Raw genomic sequence first — 22,999 nt, 5'->3', positions numbered from 1 at the left:
GGGAGAGGGAGAAGTAGGCTCCCCGCTGAGCAGGGAGCCCGATGCGGGGCTCGATCCCAGGACCCTGTGATCATGACCTGAGCCGAAGGCAGACGCTCAACGACTGAGCCACCCAGGCGCCCCGAAAATAAAATATCTTTAAAGTATCTAAACCAGCTTGAGACTTATGGTAGAGCAGATATGTAAGCGTCGACAATAATCAAAATTCGTTGATCTTTCCATTGTGACATATCTCTAATTATTCTAGAACTCAGTATTTCCTCCAAAGAATACTATTTTCTTCTCACAAATTTTTACACATAAACACACACATATCCATATATATGTTATTAGTGTTTTTATTTTTTAATTCTGGAATTTACTTTATTACACAATAATGTATGTGGGTAGAGAATCAAATGTGATCTCTTTCCAATTTTACTAATTACCAATGCCTTTTAAGAAATAATTATTTCCTTTAAGTTTCACTTAATACATAAACTAGTTATATATATAAAATAGTATCTATTTGGGGTTACGAATTTCATTTCTAAAGTCTGCTTAATCTGCTACAAGAGCCACACTAGTGATGCTTCACATTTTAAAAAGCTAGCAGATCAGCATTTATCCTCATCCTCTTAATATTCTTGTCTATTTCAAGTAATTTTAAAAATTATTCTGATCAGTTATAATTCCCATGAGCACATGACTGGAATTGCATTAATCCTTTCTTAACTTAGAATTTTAATAGACTTTTTCATCCAAGAATACGGTATATTCCCATTTATATGTGTTCTCTTTCCTCTTAAAAACTGTGAATCTTGTTAATAGAATTCTTAGGTTACTTTTCTTATTGAGTGAAATTTTTAAGAACTTTATATAATTTTTAACTGGCATATAGGAATGCAACTGGTTTTAAAATTTTTATTCTTATGCTCGCTCTGGAAGCATATATACCAAAATGGGAATGGTACAAAGATTAGCATGGTGCCTGCACACAGATGACACACAAATCCGTGAAGCATTCCACATTTGTGTTAACTGGAATTAAAATAAAACTTAAAGAGCACTCTACTCAATGAAAAATTTTTGTATTCTTATGATAGAAATGTAAGTACAATCCAAATACACTTTGGAAATAGTAAAAGGTATTCCTGATACTACAGAAAATCAAATAAGCAAGTGTAGCAAAAATACCCATCATTTAGCATTCTGCTTACCACACAGGAGGCACTCAAATATCTTCATTTAAAGATGAAAAGATGCTGAAGAAAATGAAGAGGACAGAACAAAGATCCACTGTGTAACAATTAATAATGTACTGTTTGAGACAGATTTTTTAAAGTATTTTATTCTAATTGTGGAAATATTTAATGTTTCACTCTAAGATTCTAATATAATAAAGTAGTAATTTAAAAACCGAATAAAATACAAAAATTTTGTCTTAACTTACAATTACCTGCTGGTCAGATGAAATAGACTCCAACGCTTTCTGAATAACACGGCAGCCATACATCTGCAAGGCTAAAGGCAGAACATGACCACGAATACGAGTAGCGAGGGCTAATTTTTGATCCAAACTCCCAAACTGATGGAAAAAAATTAATATTAATAAAAATAACCATATTATTTTGTTAAACCTGAATAACCCGCTTTTTGCAGCCTATTCACTATATTTTAAAAATATCACATTTGGTAATCATGTAGGAAGGAGGATTTAGGTAAAAGCTAATAAAGATAGATCCAGAGCAGCCTGAAGTAACTGTCCTGCTTGTTTGTGGGGTTAAGTCTCACTATCTAAAATTTCCTTGTTACTAATACATTAACCACCTGTTATTCTTTTAAAATAAACATCTTTACTCTTCATTTTAAACAATCTCTTCATCTTTAACTTCTGAGCCATACATTCAGACCAGATAATTCTCAACTACATTCTGATGTTAACTGTGCAGGAACCTTAAGCCAAGCTACAATACAGAAAGTTATAAACTGAAAATTAGCTAGATCACAAAATACATGACATCTAACAAAATCAAAAGGACTATACTATTATTAATTTCTTCACCTACGACTTACTCCCAACGCTTTATATTTTCAAATGTTAATCAGGTTAATATTAAACTTCTCATTTAAAGTAGGCCCATGTATTTTAAAACTATTTTTGTGATAAAATATATAGCATAAAATGTCATTTTCACTATTTTTAAGTGCATAATTCACTGGCATTAATTATATTCACAATGTTGTGCAATCATCATCACAGTGTTTCCAAATCTTCCCTGTTGTCTCAAACAAAATGCCGTATGCATTAAGCAGTAACTTCCCACTTTCCCCAATACCTGGTAAGCCCCAATCTACTTTATGTCCCTATCAATTTGCCTATTCTAGGTATTTCATATAAGTGAAACTCTACGGTGTTTGTCCTTTTACATTTGGCTTATTTTACTTAGCTTCATCCATGTTGTAGCATGTAACAGAAATTCATTCCTTGTGGTTGAATAATATTCTATTGTATGCATATATCACATTTTGTTTATCCATTCATCTGCTGGACATTTGGGTTGTTTCTATCTTTTGGCTATTGTGAATGATGCTGAAACAAACACTAGTGTTTGGAGTCCCTGTTTTCAATTCTTTTGGGTGTATATACAGAAGTGGAATTGCTGGGTTGTATGATAATTTTATTTTTTAAGGAACTGCCAAATTGTTTTTCACAACAGCTACACCATTTTACATTCCTATGAACAATGTACGAGGCTTCCAATTTCTCCACATTCCCACCCACACTGGTTATTTTCCGTTTTTTTTTTTTCATTACAGCCATGCTAATAGATGTAAAGTAGAATCTCACTGTGGTTTTGATCTGCATTTCCCTAATGACTAAGGTTGTTAAGGATGTGCAATTATTTTCTCCCAAGCTCATTCATATATATATATATTTGGTTTTTTTTTTAAATTTATCTATTTCAGAGAGAGAGCACAAGCAGGGGGAGGGGCAGACTCCCCACTGAGCAGGGAGACCGAGGTGGGGATCAATCCCAGGACCCTGAGACCATGACCCGAGCCAAAGGCAGACAGATGCTCAACGGATTGAGCCACCTAGGCACCTCCCAAGCTCATATATTTTTATATGAAAATGACTCTTACCAACTTTCTGGATTTTTCTAAGCATTAAAAACATATAGTTGGATAGATGTACAAACATGTATGTGTGCTTACCTCAAAAAATTTCTGTATAACATAGTTTCCAAAAACATCTGTCATTAATTGATAGGCTGCTTGTAGAATTTCATTAAATACCATCTGTCGCTCAGCTGGAGTAGCTCTCTCTAGTTTTTGCTGAATGAACCTATGTAGAAAAATTGTACATGCCATGACAGCACACTGGAAACACGCTTCTGTAAAAATCTGACTTGAGATTTACATATCCCCACATATATACACATAAAATTATTTCCAGAAATAGTACTAATGCATTTAGTACTGTGAACAGCCAATTTAAAGCAAAGAAGACAAAAGTTATGAAGCATTTCTTTATAACACCTTAATTATTTTTTTCCTGTAGAACACCTTAATTTGAAGTAACTACTAGTTAGGTAAACAGTCTGGACATAAAGAGGTTTAACACTTAAGTTAGTTCTGGTTGCATTATAATCAATGAAGAAAAATTAGATTTTATTGGTTATTCACATATTTTTTCATAATATTACTAAATAATATCTAAGTTTAGAGAATAAAAGAGGCTCTTACAAATAAATTCTTAGCCACTGTGAGTGATACAAGGTTGATTTGCTACTCTTAAGAATTTTCAAACATAGGGAGATAAAATAAAACTATAAAAGGAAAAAACAATTTAAATTTAATGTATGTGTTACAAGTGAAATGTTTCTACTTAACCCACATCACATCAAATACAAATCTATAAAGGAACACAAAAGCATTTAACTTTCTAATTTTTTTAGACAAAGTCTACATCAGGGACACTTAAGTCCACAAATGTAATTCAGTGCATTATTTTAAAAGGAAAATTAAAGTCAGTCAATGTAATAAAAATAATCCAATAAAAAGGCACTGCTATATATTCATTATACAAATATTCTCATTAGAGAAAACTGGGAAACCATAAATAATTAAAAAACCTGAATTTTTATCATTTGTCCTAGTATCAAAGAAAAAATCCGTATCGGGTATTTATTTTTTAAAAACTTCCAACTTCCATGCAGATTAAATGACCCCAATCAAGAAAAATTTATGCTCTTACAAGGCAGTAATTTTCAAAGCAAAAATGATAATCACCTACCTAGAACCATGCTGGTCTTGAGAAAACTCAACTATGTGTCCAATCAAGTCTCTAAGTTGAAGGTTTGGGAAACGGTTGTTCCTGAAATCTTCCAATAATCTACTTCGGCCAGAAGGCATAATATCAGACCTATTATACCGAAGCCGAGAAGGAGGAAAGAGCTGGCTGCTGGAGCTAAACAGACTGGAAGTGCTTGAAGCACTTCGGTATTTTGCTTCTGCTCCAGGTGCTGCAGAGATATATCGACCACTACCATTTGTCAGGCCTCCTACAACAAAGCAGCTGTGGTCAGCAAATGTTTTTGACAAGGCCATTCCTCAAATAAGAGTTACTTAAACTAAAAATTCAATCAAGAAATATTCATTCCACTAACCACTAATTCCCGTATGTTATAAAAGGAAATTAAAATTGGAAGAGAAATCTCACACATTTACTTTAATGTGTGTATGGCGATAGGATCTGGGGGAAAAAGACTAGAAAACATGAGAAAAATCAACCTGTACTTGTTCTTAACAGTTTAATTTTAATCATAATTATAACATCTAATGTCGTATGTTCTTAGAAGCTTAGTTTAAAACACAATTATAGCAAGTAACGTCATACATACTAGTATCAACACCAGAACACTAAAGCCACCAACAAAATTTCCAGTTTATTAACAAGGCTATAAATAGCTATCAAACTCAGATTTTAAGTCACTGAAATAGAGTTGGGCTGAAATTTACCTCCAGTGTTAATGGAACACTGAGGGCTAAATCGGTCCTTTTTTTGGACTATATAAAAAAATGCATTAAGTCGTATAAACCTCTAGGTAAAGAAAAACTTTTTTTTTTTTTTTTTTTTAGTAAACTCTGTGCACGAGGTGGGGCTTGAACTCACGACCCTGATATCAAGAGCTGAATGCTCTATTGACTGAGCCAGCCAGAGCCCCAAAAAACCTTCTTGAAGAAGTTAACACACTGATTAATTTTTGAAGTTAAAAAAAAAAACAAAAAACCCAGTTAACTAATCCAAATTACATCTTATTTTTAAAAATTTGAAGGAATATTCTCCATAAAACACTATTATTTTACCAAGAAATACAAGTAAACATTTATTTTTCCTAGAACTTTAATCTTGATCATTTGAAACAAATAAAAAACCTCTTTAACTTATATTCCATTCCAAACAAGATAATTAAAGGGTAGTCAACAGAAACAAAAAATACAAGCAGGAAATTGTTACTACAAATAACCATTTAAAAGTACTTGACAGTGTCCTTTTAAAAAAGAAAAATGTATAGAAAACCATAAAGCGCAGATTTAGTAGCTCAAATAAACAAAATCTACCATCAGCTTTATGCTACTATATACCATCTCAATGTAGAGTAATGCTATTATACAATCGAGACCACAAGGCAGAGATGATGTCAAGGACACACTGTCAGTGCAAAGTTGCCAAGTTATACAGAGGCATTTAAAAGCAAAAAGAGTTATAAGGACAAGGAGCAGTAAGAGTTATAATCCTGAACAGTGAATTGCATTAGAACATTCCTCTTTTACTTACAGTCCCCATTCCTCTAGCTTTTTATTGTTGTTGTTGAATTTCCCACCATCCAGATTATACATATTATAATTTATATGACTTTCCAGTCCCCCTTCCAATGTTAAGAGCCACAAAATTACATCCACCTACCTACATGCTAGATACCTGGCACCTAAAACAATGCCTGACAGACAGTGGGTACACAATAATATTCTTGAGTATTTTATGTAACATTAACTGCCCAAGGTCTGGTTCTGTACTTCTTTCTTAAAAGTGTGTAATTTAACAAACCTTTTTATACACCAAAACCACTAACATCAAATTCTCACATTCATTCAAGGTCTATATAACTCAGTGTTGATGTATAAAAAAATCTAAAAAGTGAAAGAATTCAGTGTTTTAATACTGTCGTGATTTCCTCAATACTTTTTTTAGGGGGGAGGGGTGGGGGGAGAGAGAGAGAGAATCTTAAGCTCCACGTCTAGTGCAGAGCCCAACAAGGGGCTTGATCCCACCACCCCGAGATCATGACCTCAGCCGACTGATTTCCTCAATACTCTTAACCCTCTAGCTCCTACTATTATTTCTATTTATACAGTTCCACAAATATACAGTGCCATGAACTGTTCACTAGCCCATCCGAATCTCTAACAATTCTTCTTTTTGTAGGGCAGGGGTGCTCTGCTTATCATTCCAATCTGTTTTTACAAAGAAAAATTATAATGTCCTGTTCAAAGGCCACTTTGATTATGTCACTTTGCATTAAAGTATCCTGCTAAAGTACATTCTCTAAAATCTTCAGCCTAATTTTCAAGTCATTATGCTGAACCTATTTCCCAAATTTCCTAGTAGAACCTAGTAATTTAACTGTTCACTTATTATTATCTCTGTACCATTGCTAATCATTACCTCAAACCTAAGGCCCAATCCTACATACTTACCCCCAGGTATGACTATGCCAACTGGTACTTCTAATATCCAACAGCAATTTCTCCATGTCTAGATACTCTTTGATTATATTCTATCAGCTCCCTAATACCAAACTCCTGATACACTCTTTGACAACTTGAAAAGTCTAATAATGCTAAACTGCCTTGAGTTTAAAAAAAACCTTAGAATTTCAGTTCTGAAAGTCTTAATTAGTATTTGTATTTACAAAATTGAAAAAAATTCACTCAGGGTAGGATACCTTTCTTTCCTTACAAATTAAATAAGCATTTAAAACCCAATTCATAATATACATTAAACACTTTAAATCTAGTTATCTAAACAATCAAAGCATGCCATCCAAAACCTATTTTGGGATTGAGGGACATTTTACAAAACTGGCCTATAATCTTCAAAAAATGTTGAAGTCATAAAGGACTGAGAAATAGTGCAAGATTAAAGAAGAATAAAGAGCCATGACAAATGAGTGTCATATGTGAGCCCCCCCTAATCAATCTCCTTCCCAATCCTTACTCTTTCCTTTAGCCCTCTGGCAAAGTTTGAGTAAGTTGGCTGATTTGATTGTGGTATTGTATCGTTGTTAATTCCCTGACTTTGATAATTGTGGTTACATAAAAGAACATCCTTATTTTCAGAAAACATACATTGATATATTTATGGGTAAAGGACAATATATCTGCAAATTCCTTTCCAAAGTATCAAGAAAAAAAAAATACTGGATGTGAGTGGAAAGGATTATACAGAGAGGAGGAGAGAAGAAGAGAGGAAAAGAATGATAAAGTTAATGTGGTAAAATAACATTTGGAAAATGTGGATAAAGGGTAGGCTGGAATGTTTTTCTATCAGTGTTACAGCTTTCCTGTAAGTCTGAAATTATTCCAAAATTAATTAAAAACAAACATACAAGCAGGCTATCTATATTCATACCACTGCTAGTGGTAGTCTATAAGCAGATGTTTCTGCACCAAATGTGTTAAAGGGATAACAGTCCTTCAATTCATCACTGATATCCCCCCTTATTATTTACCACTTCTTAATCACTACTTGGATAAGAATGTTATTGGACATGGACATTTGTACTATAATTTCACAGATGAAGTCACCAGGGTCCAAATGTGATATGCAGCTAGTCAGCCAGGACTCTTGGCTAAAGCTTATGAAACAACAGTGTGCTGCCACTTACATGCTATTTACGTAAGGATTTTTCAAGTTCATTCATAACAACTGAGTGAAGGCAAACACCATGCAATTATCCTAGTAGAAACAATATGATTTTATAAGTTTTCATTAATTTCCTTGAGAAGTCTGTTGTTTCAGAATCCTTCCTATTATTAATCAAAAATACAAGATTATAAAATACTAAGAAAAACACAGGAGAAGAAAAACCATGTAAAACTGGAACCACCACAAAATAAATAAACCTGACTAGTCTTTTCATGATTTTCTACCTCCCGAGGATTTGGAAAGGCAGTTCCTCAACCTATCAGACCTGTGTAATCTTTTATTTTATTTATTTATTTTTTTTTTAAGATTTTATTTATTTATTCATGACAGACAGAGAGAGAGAGAGAGAGGCAGAGGGAGAAGCAGGCTCCCAAGGAGCAGGGAGCCTGATGCGGGACTCGATCCCAGGACCCTGAGATCATGACCTGAGCCGAAGGCAGATGCTTAACCATCTGAGCCACCCAGGCACCCTGTGTAATCTTTTAAAAATACAGATTTCTGAGCCTTACTCAAGACCTACTGAATTACCCTCAGTGGAAAAATTTATTTAAAAAAAAAATCTGAAGGTTATTCTGATAGAAGAGTTTGGAGGCTAATGAATTACAATTCAACATAATTCAAGGTTTCATTTTATACCAGGTTGTCAACCACTATTTCAAATAAAAATGGTAATCCTAGTAGATTTGGACCCTGAAAAGAGTACAACCATATATAGGCTACTAGACAGTGCCTGTTTCAGAAGACAAGGCTCTAGAAAGCTCAAGAAATGGTAAGCTGATAACCAAAGATGACCAGTTAGTTGGAGCAGGCAAAGAATCAGTGATATAGAGTGGTAGAAAAAAAGCCTAAAATGAGGACAGTCTATTTTATTTTTTGACATTTAGCTACTTCTACCCCATAAACAGGATAGCTTAGTACTTTTAGTTCCAATATTTTTTTTCTATGATCACTTTTTAAAAGAAGTATATGGAACATTTAGAGTAGATGGTAACAACCACGAATAATTTGACTTATTGATACATTTATATGCATATGTTGGACTTTGGTAGGAAAATGACTTTGGAGCAGTGCTTCTCAATATGCACATGAATCACTTTGGGGTATTGGTTACACATTCCTAACTTTAAAAATTTCTCAAAGGACAACACTGATCAGACCTTATTCCTGAGTTCTGGTGTCTCGTTTTAAATAGGGTTTACGTGTTCAACATAATCAGTTTCCTTACCTACTTTAGAAAGTTCACTTAAGGGGCGCCTGGGTGGCTCAGTTGGTTAAGCGACTGCCTTCAGCTCAGGTCATGATCCTGGAGTCCCAGGATTGAGTCCCGCATCGGGCTCCCTACTCAGCAGGGAGTCTGCTTCTCCCTCTGACCCTCCCCCCTCTCATGCTCTCTCTCTCTCATTCTCTCTCTCAAATAAATAAATAAAATCTTTAAAAAAAAAAAAAAAGTCCACTTAATAACTTAATATTCATAACTGATACTATGCACTAGACCCTGAGGGTCCACGAGGGTCTTTTTAAAAGGCAGGAACCATTTACTGAGCGTTCTTTCTTGGACATTGAGAATGTGAACTTTGCATAAAATGCTATTCGGTGTTGCAATTGTGCCTCCTGCAGTTTGTTGTTCTGTTTTAAGTCACTCAGCTGGGGTAATGTGCCGTAACAGCCCTGGGAAACTAACACAGATTTTGGTACTCAGAGTGAAGTGCTACTATTAAAAAAAAATGCCTAAAAATGAAGTGACTTTGGAGTTGGGTAGAAATGTGGATATTAAAGGCAATTCTGGGGAGGGCTCAGATAGATGTGAGGAGCACTTATCAAAAGCTGCTACCATCTTAGAGAGTACGTATGTTTGTCATGAACAATGTTGGTAGAAATATGAATGCTAAAGATGCTCCAAGTGAGGTCTCAAGAAAATGAAAAACAAGTTACTGGAAATAGAGAAACTAGACTGAAATGTGTTATGCTGGGTGGAAAACAGAAGTGGTATGGATACTAAGATTTCCAAGCAACATGTTAAAGGTATGCTCTGGTTTCTCCTAGATGCTTAAGGTAAAATAAGAGAAAGAGATAATTCAAAGAAGGAACTGTTAAGCCAAAGAAAACCAGCACTTGATGATCTGGAAAAAAAATCTTAGCTTTTCAAGATAGAATGCTGAGGGCACAGAGCCAACGAGTGTGGCTGGACAGTCTCTTGACATTAATGGGCAGCCCAACAGTGTTTTTGAGAATTTCCTATCAACAGAAACACTGCCAGCCGGTCTGAAAGATCAGAGATGGAACAAAATGAAGAACGACTGAGAGCAGAGCCACAGATATGCAGAGGCTAGAGGGGTGGGGCAGCAGTAGGTCTAGAGGACAGAGCAGACGGTGTAGTCGTGGCCGAGTGGTTAAGGCGATGGATTAGAGGACAGAGCATCTAAGCCACAGATGATTATTCTCAGGCCTTGTAACAAATAGGATTTGCCCTGCTGGCTTTCAGACTTGCTTGGGACTGGTAATCCCTTCATTCCTTCCAATTTCTCCCTTTTGCAATGGGACTGTCTATACGATGCCTGTCCTACTATAGTATTTTAGAAACAGATAACTTGTTTTATAGGTTTCATAGGTCCACAGATGGAGAAGAATTTTGTCCCAAGATGGACCATATTCAGTGTCTCACCTGACAGACAAGATGAGATTTGGACTTTTCTGAGTTATTTAGATGAGATTTTAGACTTTGAGTTGATGGGAGGATGGGTTCCGACTCTTGGTGATGTTGGTTTTGGGTGAATGTATTCTGCATGTGGGCCAAACATGAATTGGAGGAGCCAGAGGGCAGCCTATACTAGGTTGAATGGTCTCCCAAAAAAGTATGTTCAATTCTTAACTCCTAGTACCTGTGAATTTGATTTTACTTGGAAATAGCATCTTTACAGATGTAACCAAGTTAAAGAAAGGTCATTCTGGATTAGGCTGGGCCCCTACTCAATGACTGGTGTCCTTGTAAGAGGAGTAAAATTAGGACAGAGACACACAGGGAGAATGTCACATGAGGTAGGCAGAGATGAGAGTGATGCATCTAATAAGCCAAGGTTTACCAGCAACCACCAGAAGCTAGGAAGAGGCAAGGAAGGACTGCCCTCTTTGGTCTTCAAAAGGACATGGCCCTGCTGTCACCTTGATTTGATTTCTACCCTTCAGAAGTGTGAGACAATAAATTTGTGTTTTAAGCCACCTAGTTGTAGTAGTTTGTTAAAGCAGTCCTAGGAAACGAATACATATGCTATCCTTCTTAACAACCCTATGGGACAAGAATATTATCTCCATTTTACTTGTCACACAATAGGCTTGGAGAAGCTAAATACCTTATTCGAGGATGCATAAATAATAATGAGACTGAGGGGTTTTTTTTAAACCATTATGTCTCAATAATTCACTTAAAGCTTTTAGTTATATCCCACTATACCTCATGAAGAACATTTTACACCATATAATGTTCTTAAATCTGGGATATGTTTCAAGTTACATGGGGAATAAGTCACAAAGAATTTTTCTAATCATTATTAAATATGTATTTGCCATATAAAGACACAAAAATTTTACTGGAAAAAGACTGAGGTTTCAGTGAGTTTAAAAACCAAAGTGGTGTTTTTTTTTTTTTTAAGATTTTACTTATTTATTTTTTTAGAGAGTAAGCAACAGAATAGGGGGAGGGGCAGTGGGAGAGGGAGAGAATCTCCAGGAGACTCCCTGCTGAATGCAGAGCCTGACTCTGGGCTCGTTCTGGGCTCATTCCCATGACCCTGAGGTCACGACCTAAGACGAAACCAAGAGTCGGATGCTCAACCAACTGAGCCACCCAGGTGCCCCAAACACCAATGTGATTCTAGTTTAAAGCATGGTCTTCCACATAACATTTAACAGGTTAATATAAAAAGCAAAAAGCATGAACACGGCTGGTATACAACCTTAAAGTTATACATCTTATGACAATATGTACAGCAAACATCAGATGCAAACTACAAACCAAAATAACAATCTGTTGTTTCCATTTCTACTGCTTATAATTGTTTTCTAAAAGCAATTAAGCAACCTTACCTTTTAGCCTCTAGTTAGGCGTAAAGGTTCTAAAAATATAAAGAAGGAGACCATCATGACAAAAGATACTTGATAATCTTCCCTCGTTCATCAAAGAGCATTTACAGACTTGAGTTATTAACACTATAGAATTCAGACTAGTATTACATTATTTCTATCACTAACTCACTTGCTGATTCCCATTATTCCAACAAAAAGGCTAGTTTGTTTGGTTTCAAAAGTTGCCTGAACCTTAATCTTCAGTGAAAGCTACCTCTCTGTTGAAAATGAGGACACTTTAAAAACTGCCTATGAGCCCAAAATCCTAAGTAGTGGTGTGAACTTCACTGACTGCCTGATATAAACATGTGGGCAAAAGTATCTCCCTGCACATCTCAAACCACCCTCTCGGATCTGACTTGAATTCCTCTCTTTGGTTAATACTTTTGGTGACATAACAAACCATCAGGCTACATACAACATCTGCATTTCTTTTAATATATTCCTGTTGCGATTTCATGGCCAGCTGTTCTGAATAACTGGGATAAACGACAACTTTCTGATCCTAGACAAACACGGGCACAATGATTTTATCTCTTGATGGGACTGTTTACACTGGTAGGAAGAGGGCTGAACTGGGAAGGTACTGTGAAAGATACATTTAACCCAGAAAAACCTAGACCTAAACTCATTTCCAAAAACCAAAACCAAACCAAACAACCCCCCCACCACACACAAAATACACACACAAAAATAAAAATTCCACAACTGTCATGGAACTTTTCAAAGTGCAGTATTCTGAAGAGTATGATCCTAACAAACTAATCAGAAAACACTGACTGAACAGCCAAATAATGCTTTAATGTAGAAATCCAAATAGAATGTAAAATAATTTTCGAAACAAAGTAGCTAATGTCCAAGAATAGATTCATCAATAAAATAACAAAGAAATAAAACCCCTCAAATTCAATTACCCAAACTTCTGTTGAGATCTGAATACTCTTAAAGCTGTGGAGAAAGGCCTGGGCTTTCTTGCTTCTAATCTAAAATAAACCCAGAAGTAACTCTAATAGAAGTTCAGTCTGTGGTAAATTTGGTACAAAAAAAAACATGAAGGAAAGATGGTAATTTTAATGGAGAGACTATGTTTTTATAAAATGGAATTAAAGTGCAATAAGAAAAGAGCATTACAATCATTAAAGTGCTGGTATACATGTCTACATTCAACACAACACTACAAACTCCATGATGGTGGGTAAGGATGGTGTCTTTTTCCTTAAGGAAATATCTCTAGTCAAGCAGTCTGGCATGTAGGTATTCTTTACTGGCTGAATGAATTAATATTAGCAAAATTTCTGATCAGACACAAAAATTCTAAAATGGAGGTCAATAAAACTACCCACGAAAGATTAACATAAAATATAGATTAGTCTAAGTATAAATTAAATTAAGTTAATCCTATTCTATTTAAAACATCACATAAAGAAGACCCTATGTCATCAGTTTTAGTTTAAAAACTAGTTATAAAATGTTTTAAGAGCCTAAGGTAAAAATTATTTAATTTGGATTAAAGGTCAATTGTTAACAAGTGAAAAAACCATAAAGCAGCCAATATACTAACATTCAAACTCACTTTTCCCACCAACTCACAAGAGGCTAAATTATATTTTACCATAATTTTATTAAAAATTCTAAACTTAGGGAATATTTATTTATTGAGACAGATATTAGACAGAAAAAAAAGCATTCTTTGAGAAGCAGTGTGACATCTTGGAATGAGCCAGACAGACCTGGGCTCAAGATTTTTGTTCTTTACTAACTTCTTGACTGTAAGCAAGTTATTTGAGAATAACAGGTATGTGTGTGGGGGGTATGTGTAGTGTGCAAGAGGAGTCAAAGTTCACTTCTCTCTATCTGGATATTTAACTGCTCCAGTCCAATTTACTAAAAAGACTGTCCTTCCCAAATATGCCAGAGTGTGGGCATAAATCAGGTAACTAAATGACTAGGTTTATTTCTGGATCCGCTATCCTACTCCACTGGTTTACTTATCCTTGTGTCAATGTCACAAGTTTAGATACTGTAAGTTTACAATAAATTTTGATATTAACTGGTTCTTCAAGATTGTCTTGACTGTTCTCAGCTGTCTTTCCATTATTTAAATCTGCTTGTCAATTTCTTTAAAAAGCCTGAAAAATTCTTGAACTGTTTTTTTTTTTTTTTTAAGATTTTATTTATTTGAGAGAGAGAGAGCTCATGAGAGGGAGGAGGGTCAGAGGGAAAAGCAGAATCCCTGCCGAGCAGGGAGCCCGATGCAGGACGGGACTCCAGGATCATGACCTGAGCCGAAGGCAGTCGCTTAACCAACTGAGCCACCCAGGCGCCCCTTGGAACTGTTTTAAATCTATACATCAACCTGAAGAAAGGTATCGTCTTTTTAACACTGAATTTTTCAACCCCCAAACATGGTATGTTCACCTATTTATTTGTCTTAACTTTTCTTTTTATAAAGATTTTATTTATTTATTTGATAGAGCACAAGCGGGGGGGGGAAGGCAGAGGGAGGAGAAGCAGACTCCTTGCTGAGCGCAGAGACTGATATGGGGCTCGATTCTAGGACCCTGAGATCATGACCTGAGCCAAAGGCAGATGCTTAACCAACTAGGTAACCCCGGTGCCCTGTCTTAACTTCTGTCAGTGTTTTAGAGTTTACAGTGTGAAAGATCTTGCTCTTCTTCCAATGGACCTATTCCTGGATACATTATAAGGAAACAATCACACATGAAAATATTCTGAATATGTAAGTCAATTTTCAATGTCACCCCATGAGACACATGCTGTTTTCATTTTCAAAGATTATTTGGCTAAAGCTACAGATCTCTCCCCTGAAGTACATCTGCATATATTTTAAGAGCTCTGTTTCTGATCCTATGTTTATTTAATGTACATTGGTTAGTATATGAACAAAACAATGATATAAATTCTAGGTGAAGTCTTGGCAGATTAAAAGAATTTTTAAGGCACAAGAAGACTATCTCAGTAAAAAGAAAAAGGTAGAGAAATTGAGTGCGGAGCTGAAACGCAAATGTGAAGGTTAAGGCCAAAAAATAAAAACAGTAAGATGACAGTAAATAATGATATATAATGAGCAAAAGTCATTATCAAGGGTGAAAAAGGCATTTAAAAACACATAAACAAAAAAATTTAAAAAAAAATAACACATACGAAAAGAAGAGAGACTTTTTAATTTTCTCTCATCTATCAACTTTTATCCCTCAAAACCAATTTTTTAAAGATTTTTATTTATTTGACAGAGAGCGAGCGCAAACAGGGGGAGCAGCAGAGGGGGAGGGAGAAGCAGGCTCCTGATGAGCAGGGAGCCCGATGCGGGGCTCAATCCCAGGACCCTGGGATCACGACCTGAGCAAAGGCAGACGCTTAATCGACTGAGCGACCCAGGCGCCCCAAATCCTCCCACAACTTTAAAATATGCAATGGCAAGCAGAGTTCAGATAAAAAAAAAAAAAGGCATTAGGGAGACAATGGAGGACAAGATCAAAGGTTCACATGAACACCCAAGGGATCCAGGAACTATAAAAAGGAAATGTGAACTAGAATAAGGTCATGTGTAAATTATGAATTATTTCCTTCCAAGGTATCTCTTTCCCTGTGGGTGCTACTGGAAATTTCAGTGGGATAAAATCATTTTTTCTTTCTTATGAGAAGATTAGCATCTGGTTACTGAATGTCAACAGAATCCCTACAATCACTGTGGTAAGCAAATATTGTTGCCACACAATTACAAATTGTTTACCTCCTCATACTTGGTATTTTAAACCACTGCTCCAAGTGATTCTGATGCTGAACCACTGACTCAAATCATCAAGTATTTGGTAGTTCTAAACCTGAGATTATCTTAACTGAATTAAATGGTGAAAACATTCTCAGTCATTAGAAACACAAAGTCACAGATAATGTTATTAAAAACACAGAAGTAAAAATCCATCACTGTAACTCAACTAGAACTAAGATCAATAAATTTGTATACAGAAATGAAACAAATTCTTCGTGAGTAATAATGTAATTTTGGGATCTCTTCACAGAATATTTCATACCAATCAATAAATAAAGGCCCTTTAGACACACCAAAGGCTGTGAAGCAGTGCTTTAACATCTCCACGAGAACCTATAAATAATATTCTGTTGAGAGCTGGAAATGCTGTCCTATAGCCAGCAGACGCCTAACTGACTGAGCCACCCAGGCGTCCCACCTATATTCTCCTCTAATTGCAGAAAATTTTTTATTAAAAATAGGCAGAATAAAATTTAAGATAATTTTTTCCTATTAAGTACAGGTTAACATCTATTAAATTCCTGAGTTGCCTGACTTATGATTAACACATATTATTCTTATTTCATGGAGTAGATAATATATTTGGACTTTCTCAAGAATAACTAAAATGAGGGCGCCTGGGTGGCTCAGTCGGTTAGGCGACTGCCTTTGGCTCAGGTCATAATCCTGGAGTCCCAGGATCCAGTCCCACATCAGGCTCCCTGCTCAGCAGGGACTCTGCTTCTCCCTCTAACCCTCCCCTCTCTCATGTGCTCTCTGTCTCAAAAAAAAAAAAAAAAAAAATCTTAAAAAAAAAGAATAATTAAAATGAGAAAGAAAGGGATCTAGAAGTTTAGTAATCTTATATAGAACTTTAAAAAAAATATAACCTATGCCATTGTTGAGGTACCAGATTTGGAGGCTGATTAGAATACTGTTATCTATACACTTTGTAAAACTGTTCAGTTTATTATAGCACAGCATAACAGAAAAATCAAGGATAGTATCAGGAGTCTAGTGGTATTCTATCGTCAATTCCATCATTTACTGGTTTGGGCAAATCTCTTGGGCGCCTAAGACCTACACTTTTCTTATCTTTAATGGCCATATCGCTCAACCAGTCTACATTAAGAATTAGGATGAAATGAAATAATGAATATGAAGATGATTTAGAAAACTATTCAAATGCTATTCAATTATAGGGAACCTATTAAAGGATAATAGTACTTTTAATGAAAGCTTCAAAACAATTTATACTGTTTTCTGCTTTAAGGACCACATAGGACACTTAGAAAAACCACACATTGCCTTACAACCAATTTGGTCATACTTGTTTTAATTTTTAAACATTTCATTCTAAGAGAAGGAGATGACAAAAATCTGCCATAGTTTAGCAATTTTAATAGATGTTAACCTGTACTTAATAGGAAAAAATTATCTTAAATTTTATTCTGCCTATTTTTAATAAAAAATTTTCTGCAATTAGAGGAGAATATAGGTGGGACGCCTGGGTGGCTCAGTCAGTTAGGCGTCTGCCTTTGGCTCAGGTCATAGCTCAGGGTCCTGGGATCGAGCCCCATGTTGGGCTCCCTGCTCAGTGGAGAGTCTGCTTCTCCCTTTTTCTCTCCCCCTGCCTGTCCCCCTGCTCTTGCTCGCTTTCTCTCTCAAATAAAATTAAGAGAGAGAAAATAGGTTATAAAAATCTTCTAATCCTTAACAAGCTAAAGTACTGAATTTAATTACTGAATATAAGACATTAATGAATTGTCAGAACTGACAGCCACCTTTATTTAATAAACTAATTTCACTAAGCTCAAAGCTTGAATTACACTTTTTAGTACCCTGTTCTTAAGAAAAACATAAGCCAGTTCAAAAATGAAGAGATCCAAATAATAAGCCATCAGTTTGTCAAGTCCTAAGTTAAATAAAAACACAGAATGTTGCTTTATACCCAGGAAATTGCGTATCAATCTGATTACTATGAGCATAAAGATTAGAGTAAATCAGAAATCACTAACACATTTTAGAAGTTTACTAAAAAAAGGAAAAATAGAAAAGGAAAGAATTTGTTAGCTAACTCCAAGGAGAAGAAAATAATACTGGAAATATTTAATGATTTTTTTCCACAGAGATGAAGTACCTCAAAATAAGATACTGACTTCTATGAGAGAGAATGATTAAAGAAACAACTACAGGTAGATTTTCCCCCCCATCTCTACAGATCAAGAAAACATGAAAAAATAATTCATTTAATGTTGAACACTTAACCTGAAGCACAGAATATGGCATTGCTCTTTGCATTTCAAGATAAAAACCATTAATTTTAAATTTCTTCTCTTTCCTTGTTCTTTCCCACTATTTCTAATTCCCAGTATTTAAGTGCTTTTAAAAAGCTGTAGTCAAACGGGAGCTAATTGTAAGGGCTCCAAATGGCCAAAGATGGTACATTTTTAAAAAAAGATTTTATTTATTTATTTGAGAGAGAGATAGCAGGCGAGCGAAAGAACACAAGTGGGAGGAGGGGCAGAAGGAGAGGGAAAAGAAGACTCCCTACTGAACCTGACATGGGGCCCAATCCCAGGACCCTGGGATCATGACCTGAGCTGAAGGCAGATGCTTAACTGACTGAGCCACCCAAGCACCCCAGATGGTAAAAATTTTAGGATCAAAAAAAGGTATAAGATTGATGTCTCTCAGACTGCCATGGACTAAAACCTATAAACTACCCTTAAAAAGTCATCAATTTACAGGTAACGATGATTAAAAGAACACGGGTTACATACAGAAATTGCTAGGCCATCAACTCAGAAGTTAATTCTCAAAGTTAGAAAATAAAGAAATCAAGCATTCTCCTGACTCCTATATGAACTATATACCAGGGTAACCTCACAACTGATGCAAAGTTCCTTTTTATAGAAAACTTCCAGCTAATAAATGCTGAAGGTATGAGAAAATTAGAGTTTCACCACTTTGCAACCTCTGGAAAAATAGACAACGATTAAGGCTGCACGCCATTAGGTGAATCGGGCTGACAAGTTCACAATGGAGACAACCAGAGACATGTCTTCTGATATAGTGCAACAGAAAGAATACAGAACCCATTTTGCCAAAAACAGCAAAAAACAAACAGTAAGACCAGGCCTCTAGATTTAATTACATTTTACAAGAAATACAGGAAATAGAGGAACACATTAAATACTACCATGGGGGAGCGGTCAGCAAAGTTAGGAATGTTGGAAATTCAACAGGACAGTTTCTTCAATAAAGAAATGAAAGAAAAAACAGAGGAAGGGGAAATGGCTCCAGATTAAAGGGCATATCAAACAAATGCAATGTATGGGGCCTTATAAGGACCCATAAAAAGACATTTAAGTCAATTAGGGAAAATAGAAAAATGAGAAATTACTGATTTTAAAAGATATGATGATATTGTGGTTGTAATTGTTTTTAAAAAGGAATTTTATCTCTTGGAAATTTTGTCCTATGGAATGGAGGAATAAAATTTTTTCATGTTCCTGGCTTCATTAAAATGCAACAAGGTTGCAAACCAGGAATATTTTAGCTTATAAAAAAATGAACAGGGCGCCTGGATGGCTCAGTCGGTTAAGTGGCTGCCTTTGGCTGAGGTCATGATCCCAGAGTCCTGGGATTGAGTTCCACATCAGACTCCCTGCTCGGCGGGGAGTCTGCTTCTCCCTCTCCCTCTCCCTCTGCCCCTCCTCCTGCTTGTGCTTGCTCTATCCCTCCTCTCTGTGTCAAATAAATAAAATCTTAAAAAAAAAATAATTAAAAAATGAACATCCAAAACCTATCAATTGAAATACTTGTTCTTTAATGAAAAAGTGAATAGTAGTCATAAGCTGAAAATACTTATGTTGATCAAATGACAACTATTTTAAAAAAACAAAACATCTTTTTTGGAAAGACAGAAGCACACAATGTTGCTATGAGGCCCTTTCTATGAATCAAATAACTAGCAAAGGGAGAGCCGGTTTAAAAAAAAAAAGTGTGTCATTCAATACTTTTAGAATACAGGTATCAGGAGGGCCTATCAGTAATTATAATGGTTACCTGTCTCACAAGACAATAACCTGGAACTAATTAATTCCAACCAATTAAAATGAAACTGAGAACTAACTCCTATCTCAGGATATTCTATTTTTAATATGTGAGCTACTGAGTAAGATTATTTCTAAAAATGGATATGCAAATTCATTTCCATAGGTATTTTCTAAATCATCTGCCTTGTTAACTTGATTCATGAAGAAATCACCTAAAGGATATACAATTATTTTCTTAGACCAGAGAGCATGTAAGTCTTGTATTGTGACTTAATCAGATGAAAGCAAAGAATAGATTACTTCCATGAACACTATGTAAAGAGCAAATTTATGAAATCTATTAAATTATTCCAACCTGGCAGGGTCTATATGGTCCTTGTTAACAACATTGCCAGTCTTACTATAGCTAAAACTAATGGAAATTGGGAGATCACAAAAGAAAGTCATCTACAGATAATTCTAATCAGAGGTGTATTAAAATATCAGATTTCCAGCTGAAGCTAAACTAAGGGGTTTAACTTTGGGTACAAGAGTATCAGGCTGTAATGCAGAAATGCTGGCCCAAATGATGATTATTTCTCATAACTGACAAGAATTTCTTCGCTAAGCATCTACACAGCTGGGTTCTTTACAGTCTGAAGAAAAATATCTTGATTGCTGTTTAATTATAGATACATCTAAAAAGTCATTTATGTCTAATTTCTAAGCAAGCTATGTAAAATAATTAATGCCATTTTTACAGGCTCTAAAGCACAACATAAGCAGTAACAGTTGACAGGAATCTGATCTGGAACTTACCTATGTAAGGACAGGACATGACAAATAGAATTTTTAACAAATAAAACACAAAACTATTATGAAAGACCTATTCTTAGGCTTGTTATGTTCCAAATTTTTGTGTCCATTTCAAAGTTTCAAAGGCATGTCTTACATGGGGGTGGTGGGAGTGAGTGGGTCTGAGTAGATATAATAGCGATCAGGAACTGAGCAGCTCCTATGACCAAGAAAAGATGATAAATGAACAAAGGTGTCAGGCTACAAACTAATTAAGTTTACACAAATAGTGCTGTATAGGAGATCTTAGGACCCCATCCAAATAAATTAATAGTTGTATATATTTAATATCTACAAAAGAGCAAGGACCCAGAATTTGGGGCACAGGACCGGCCTTTAAAACTCTAGGCCACTTCACAATGACATATATCTAAACAATGATCACTGCAAAAGATCCTTTTGTTACATGGACACTTACGTATTAATGAACTTGAGGAAAAAACTGCTATACCCTTATGACGGGGGGGGTCAAATATAATCACTAACTTATATTTGCTAACAACAGCCAACATTACTTTTTAAATCACAAGCTGATTTAAATCTTTCCAAGCACATAAAAAATCAAAAAAAAGAATCTCAGTTTTGAGTTTACTAAAGTTACAAAAATTCAAAATCTAATTTTAATCAAATAACTTTCCTTGAAGAGACAGGGATTCATACACAGCCTCTGATATCCAAAATCTCTTAAAAATACTCTGTTAACTACATGAATAAATACTTCCTGGAGAGGGAAAAGGGTAACCACCATCTCAATCATCTTGGGGTGGGGGGCAATTTTAACATACAGATAGAAACAAAGTTCTAAATGCTCCAAATTTAAGGGTATAAAAAGCCTAAAACATTTTTTTTCTTAAACTAACGACATATTCAAAAGTAAGAGTATATGGACCAAACCCATAAGACTCTAACTCATAAACATACTAAGTTCATATACCCTGATACAACCTTTGAGAAAATGGCCAGGCACTCAAAGGCCAAAGCAAAAACCATTGTACTAATCTAAATTATTTGAATTTCAGTAACTATGTGACTAATGTTTTCCTTTAGGTGTGCAAAAACTTGCAACAGTGAAATTTCTTTTACTATCAGGTTTAAACAGTTGACTTTTCAGATGATCTAAAACACACACAAATCAAAAGCACAGACAAGAAAAAACACACCACTGTATTTCATAAAAGAAACATAAGATACAATAGGGGTCTTTACCTTACTGTACATTAGACCCTCACTCTGAATTTTCACGAAAGTAGAACTTTTTCAAAAGGCTAATATCTAAAAGCAAAAGCAATTTGGCATGTTTTATCCAACATTAAATATTTTACATATATTATAAACACACACACAAACACACTTACATGTATACATACAAATAAAAAGGGTTTTGGTTTTTTTTTTTTACCTAAATGCAAACTGGATGAGGATCCATGTGATGAAAGTGATGGCGGTGGCGTAAGTGAATGTCCTGGAGTTTGGCTTGGCAGAGGCATGCCTATTGGACTTGGAGAGGAGGAAAATCCCAGACTATTGTAAAATGGTTGCCCTATGGGTGCTAGGCTGCTACTAGATCTTTTGTACAAGTCAGAGCTAGTAGATAGAGACTCTCTCCTTGTGGCACTACTACTTGCAGAACTGCCAACTGAAGAAGAAATAAAAAAAACCCTAATTACATACATGTGTTAACTGAATAAAACCTATCCCCAACTCTTGCTGGGAAATAACAGAAGTGATCACAATAATTATTTTTAGAAACATTATGGAGGAGATAATTACTGTGATAACTATATAAACTAACTTATTAATCATAAAAGGGTATAAATGCACCCCAATAAAGTAACCAAATACTTAACAGAGCACTCGTATGTTTATTATTTCACACATATTTACCACTGACACATATGATTACTGTGCTTTAATACCCTGGTATGATTTATAAACCCTGGAATTGTAAGGTGTCGGCTTTAGGAGACGCTAGAGATTAAATTCCAATAAGGTTAAATTTTGGTAGTGTCCTAATCTCTGGAATCAGGTTCTTAGACTTCAACTCAATGCCAAGAAAGGATTACCCTGATAAATAGATTAATAATACATTTCCTTCACCATTCACATTTAATTTTGCTTCTGGCTTGTGTTCAAACCATAGTCCTTTAAGTCCATATTGGCCCGAATATCAGTCAGTTGTGAAAAAGAGATGACAACTAACTTCTCAGTATTTTTCACATTACACATTCTCCCTATCCT

At 35.3% G+C, this 22,999-nt stretch overlaps 1 protein-coding gene and 1 non-coding gene across 8 annotated transcripts in view; one reads left to right on the top strand and one right to left on the bottom strand.

Moving 5' to 3' along the window:
• Positions 1–22,999, bottom strand: part of PUM2 (pumilio RNA binding family member 2) — a 102,649-nt gene that overhangs the window by 10,532 nt on the left and 69,118 nt on the right. For 4 of the 7 annotated variants that reach the window (XM_081797136.1, XM_081797134.1, XM_081797138.1 and 1 more), the window contains 4 exons: positions 22,161–22,397; positions 4,280–4,547; positions 3,199–3,328; positions 1,433–1,567 (listed from right to left, as the gene is read on the bottom strand). In XM_081797136.1, the coding sequence (XP_081653262.1) occupies positions 1,433–1,567; positions 3,199–3,328; positions 4,280–4,547; positions 22,161–22,397 (770 nt within the window). The remainder of the gene's footprint in view (positions 1–1,432; positions 1,568–3,198; positions 3,329–4,279; positions 4,548–22,160; positions 22,398–22,999) is intronic. The other 3 variants (XM_081797137.1, XM_081797139.1, XM_081797140.1) reach the window with 3 other exon arrangements.
• LOC115937966 (U6 spliceosomal RNA) lies at positions 912–1,015 on the top strand. Its single transcript, XR_004073174.1, has one exon. It is a non-coding gene; the product is annotated as a U6 spliceosomal RNA (small nuclear RNA).

The sequence above is a fragment of the Leptonychotes weddellii genome, chromosome 10, assembly GCF_054177405.1.
Source record: "Leptonychotes weddellii isolate Sample4059 chromosome 10, ASM5417740v2, whole genome shotgun sequence".
In the NCBI taxonomy this organism is placed as follows: Eukaryota; Metazoa; Chordata; class Mammalia; order Carnivora; family Phocidae; genus Leptonychotes; species Leptonychotes weddellii.
This window is presented reverse-complemented; position numbering and strand designations above follow the sequence as displayed.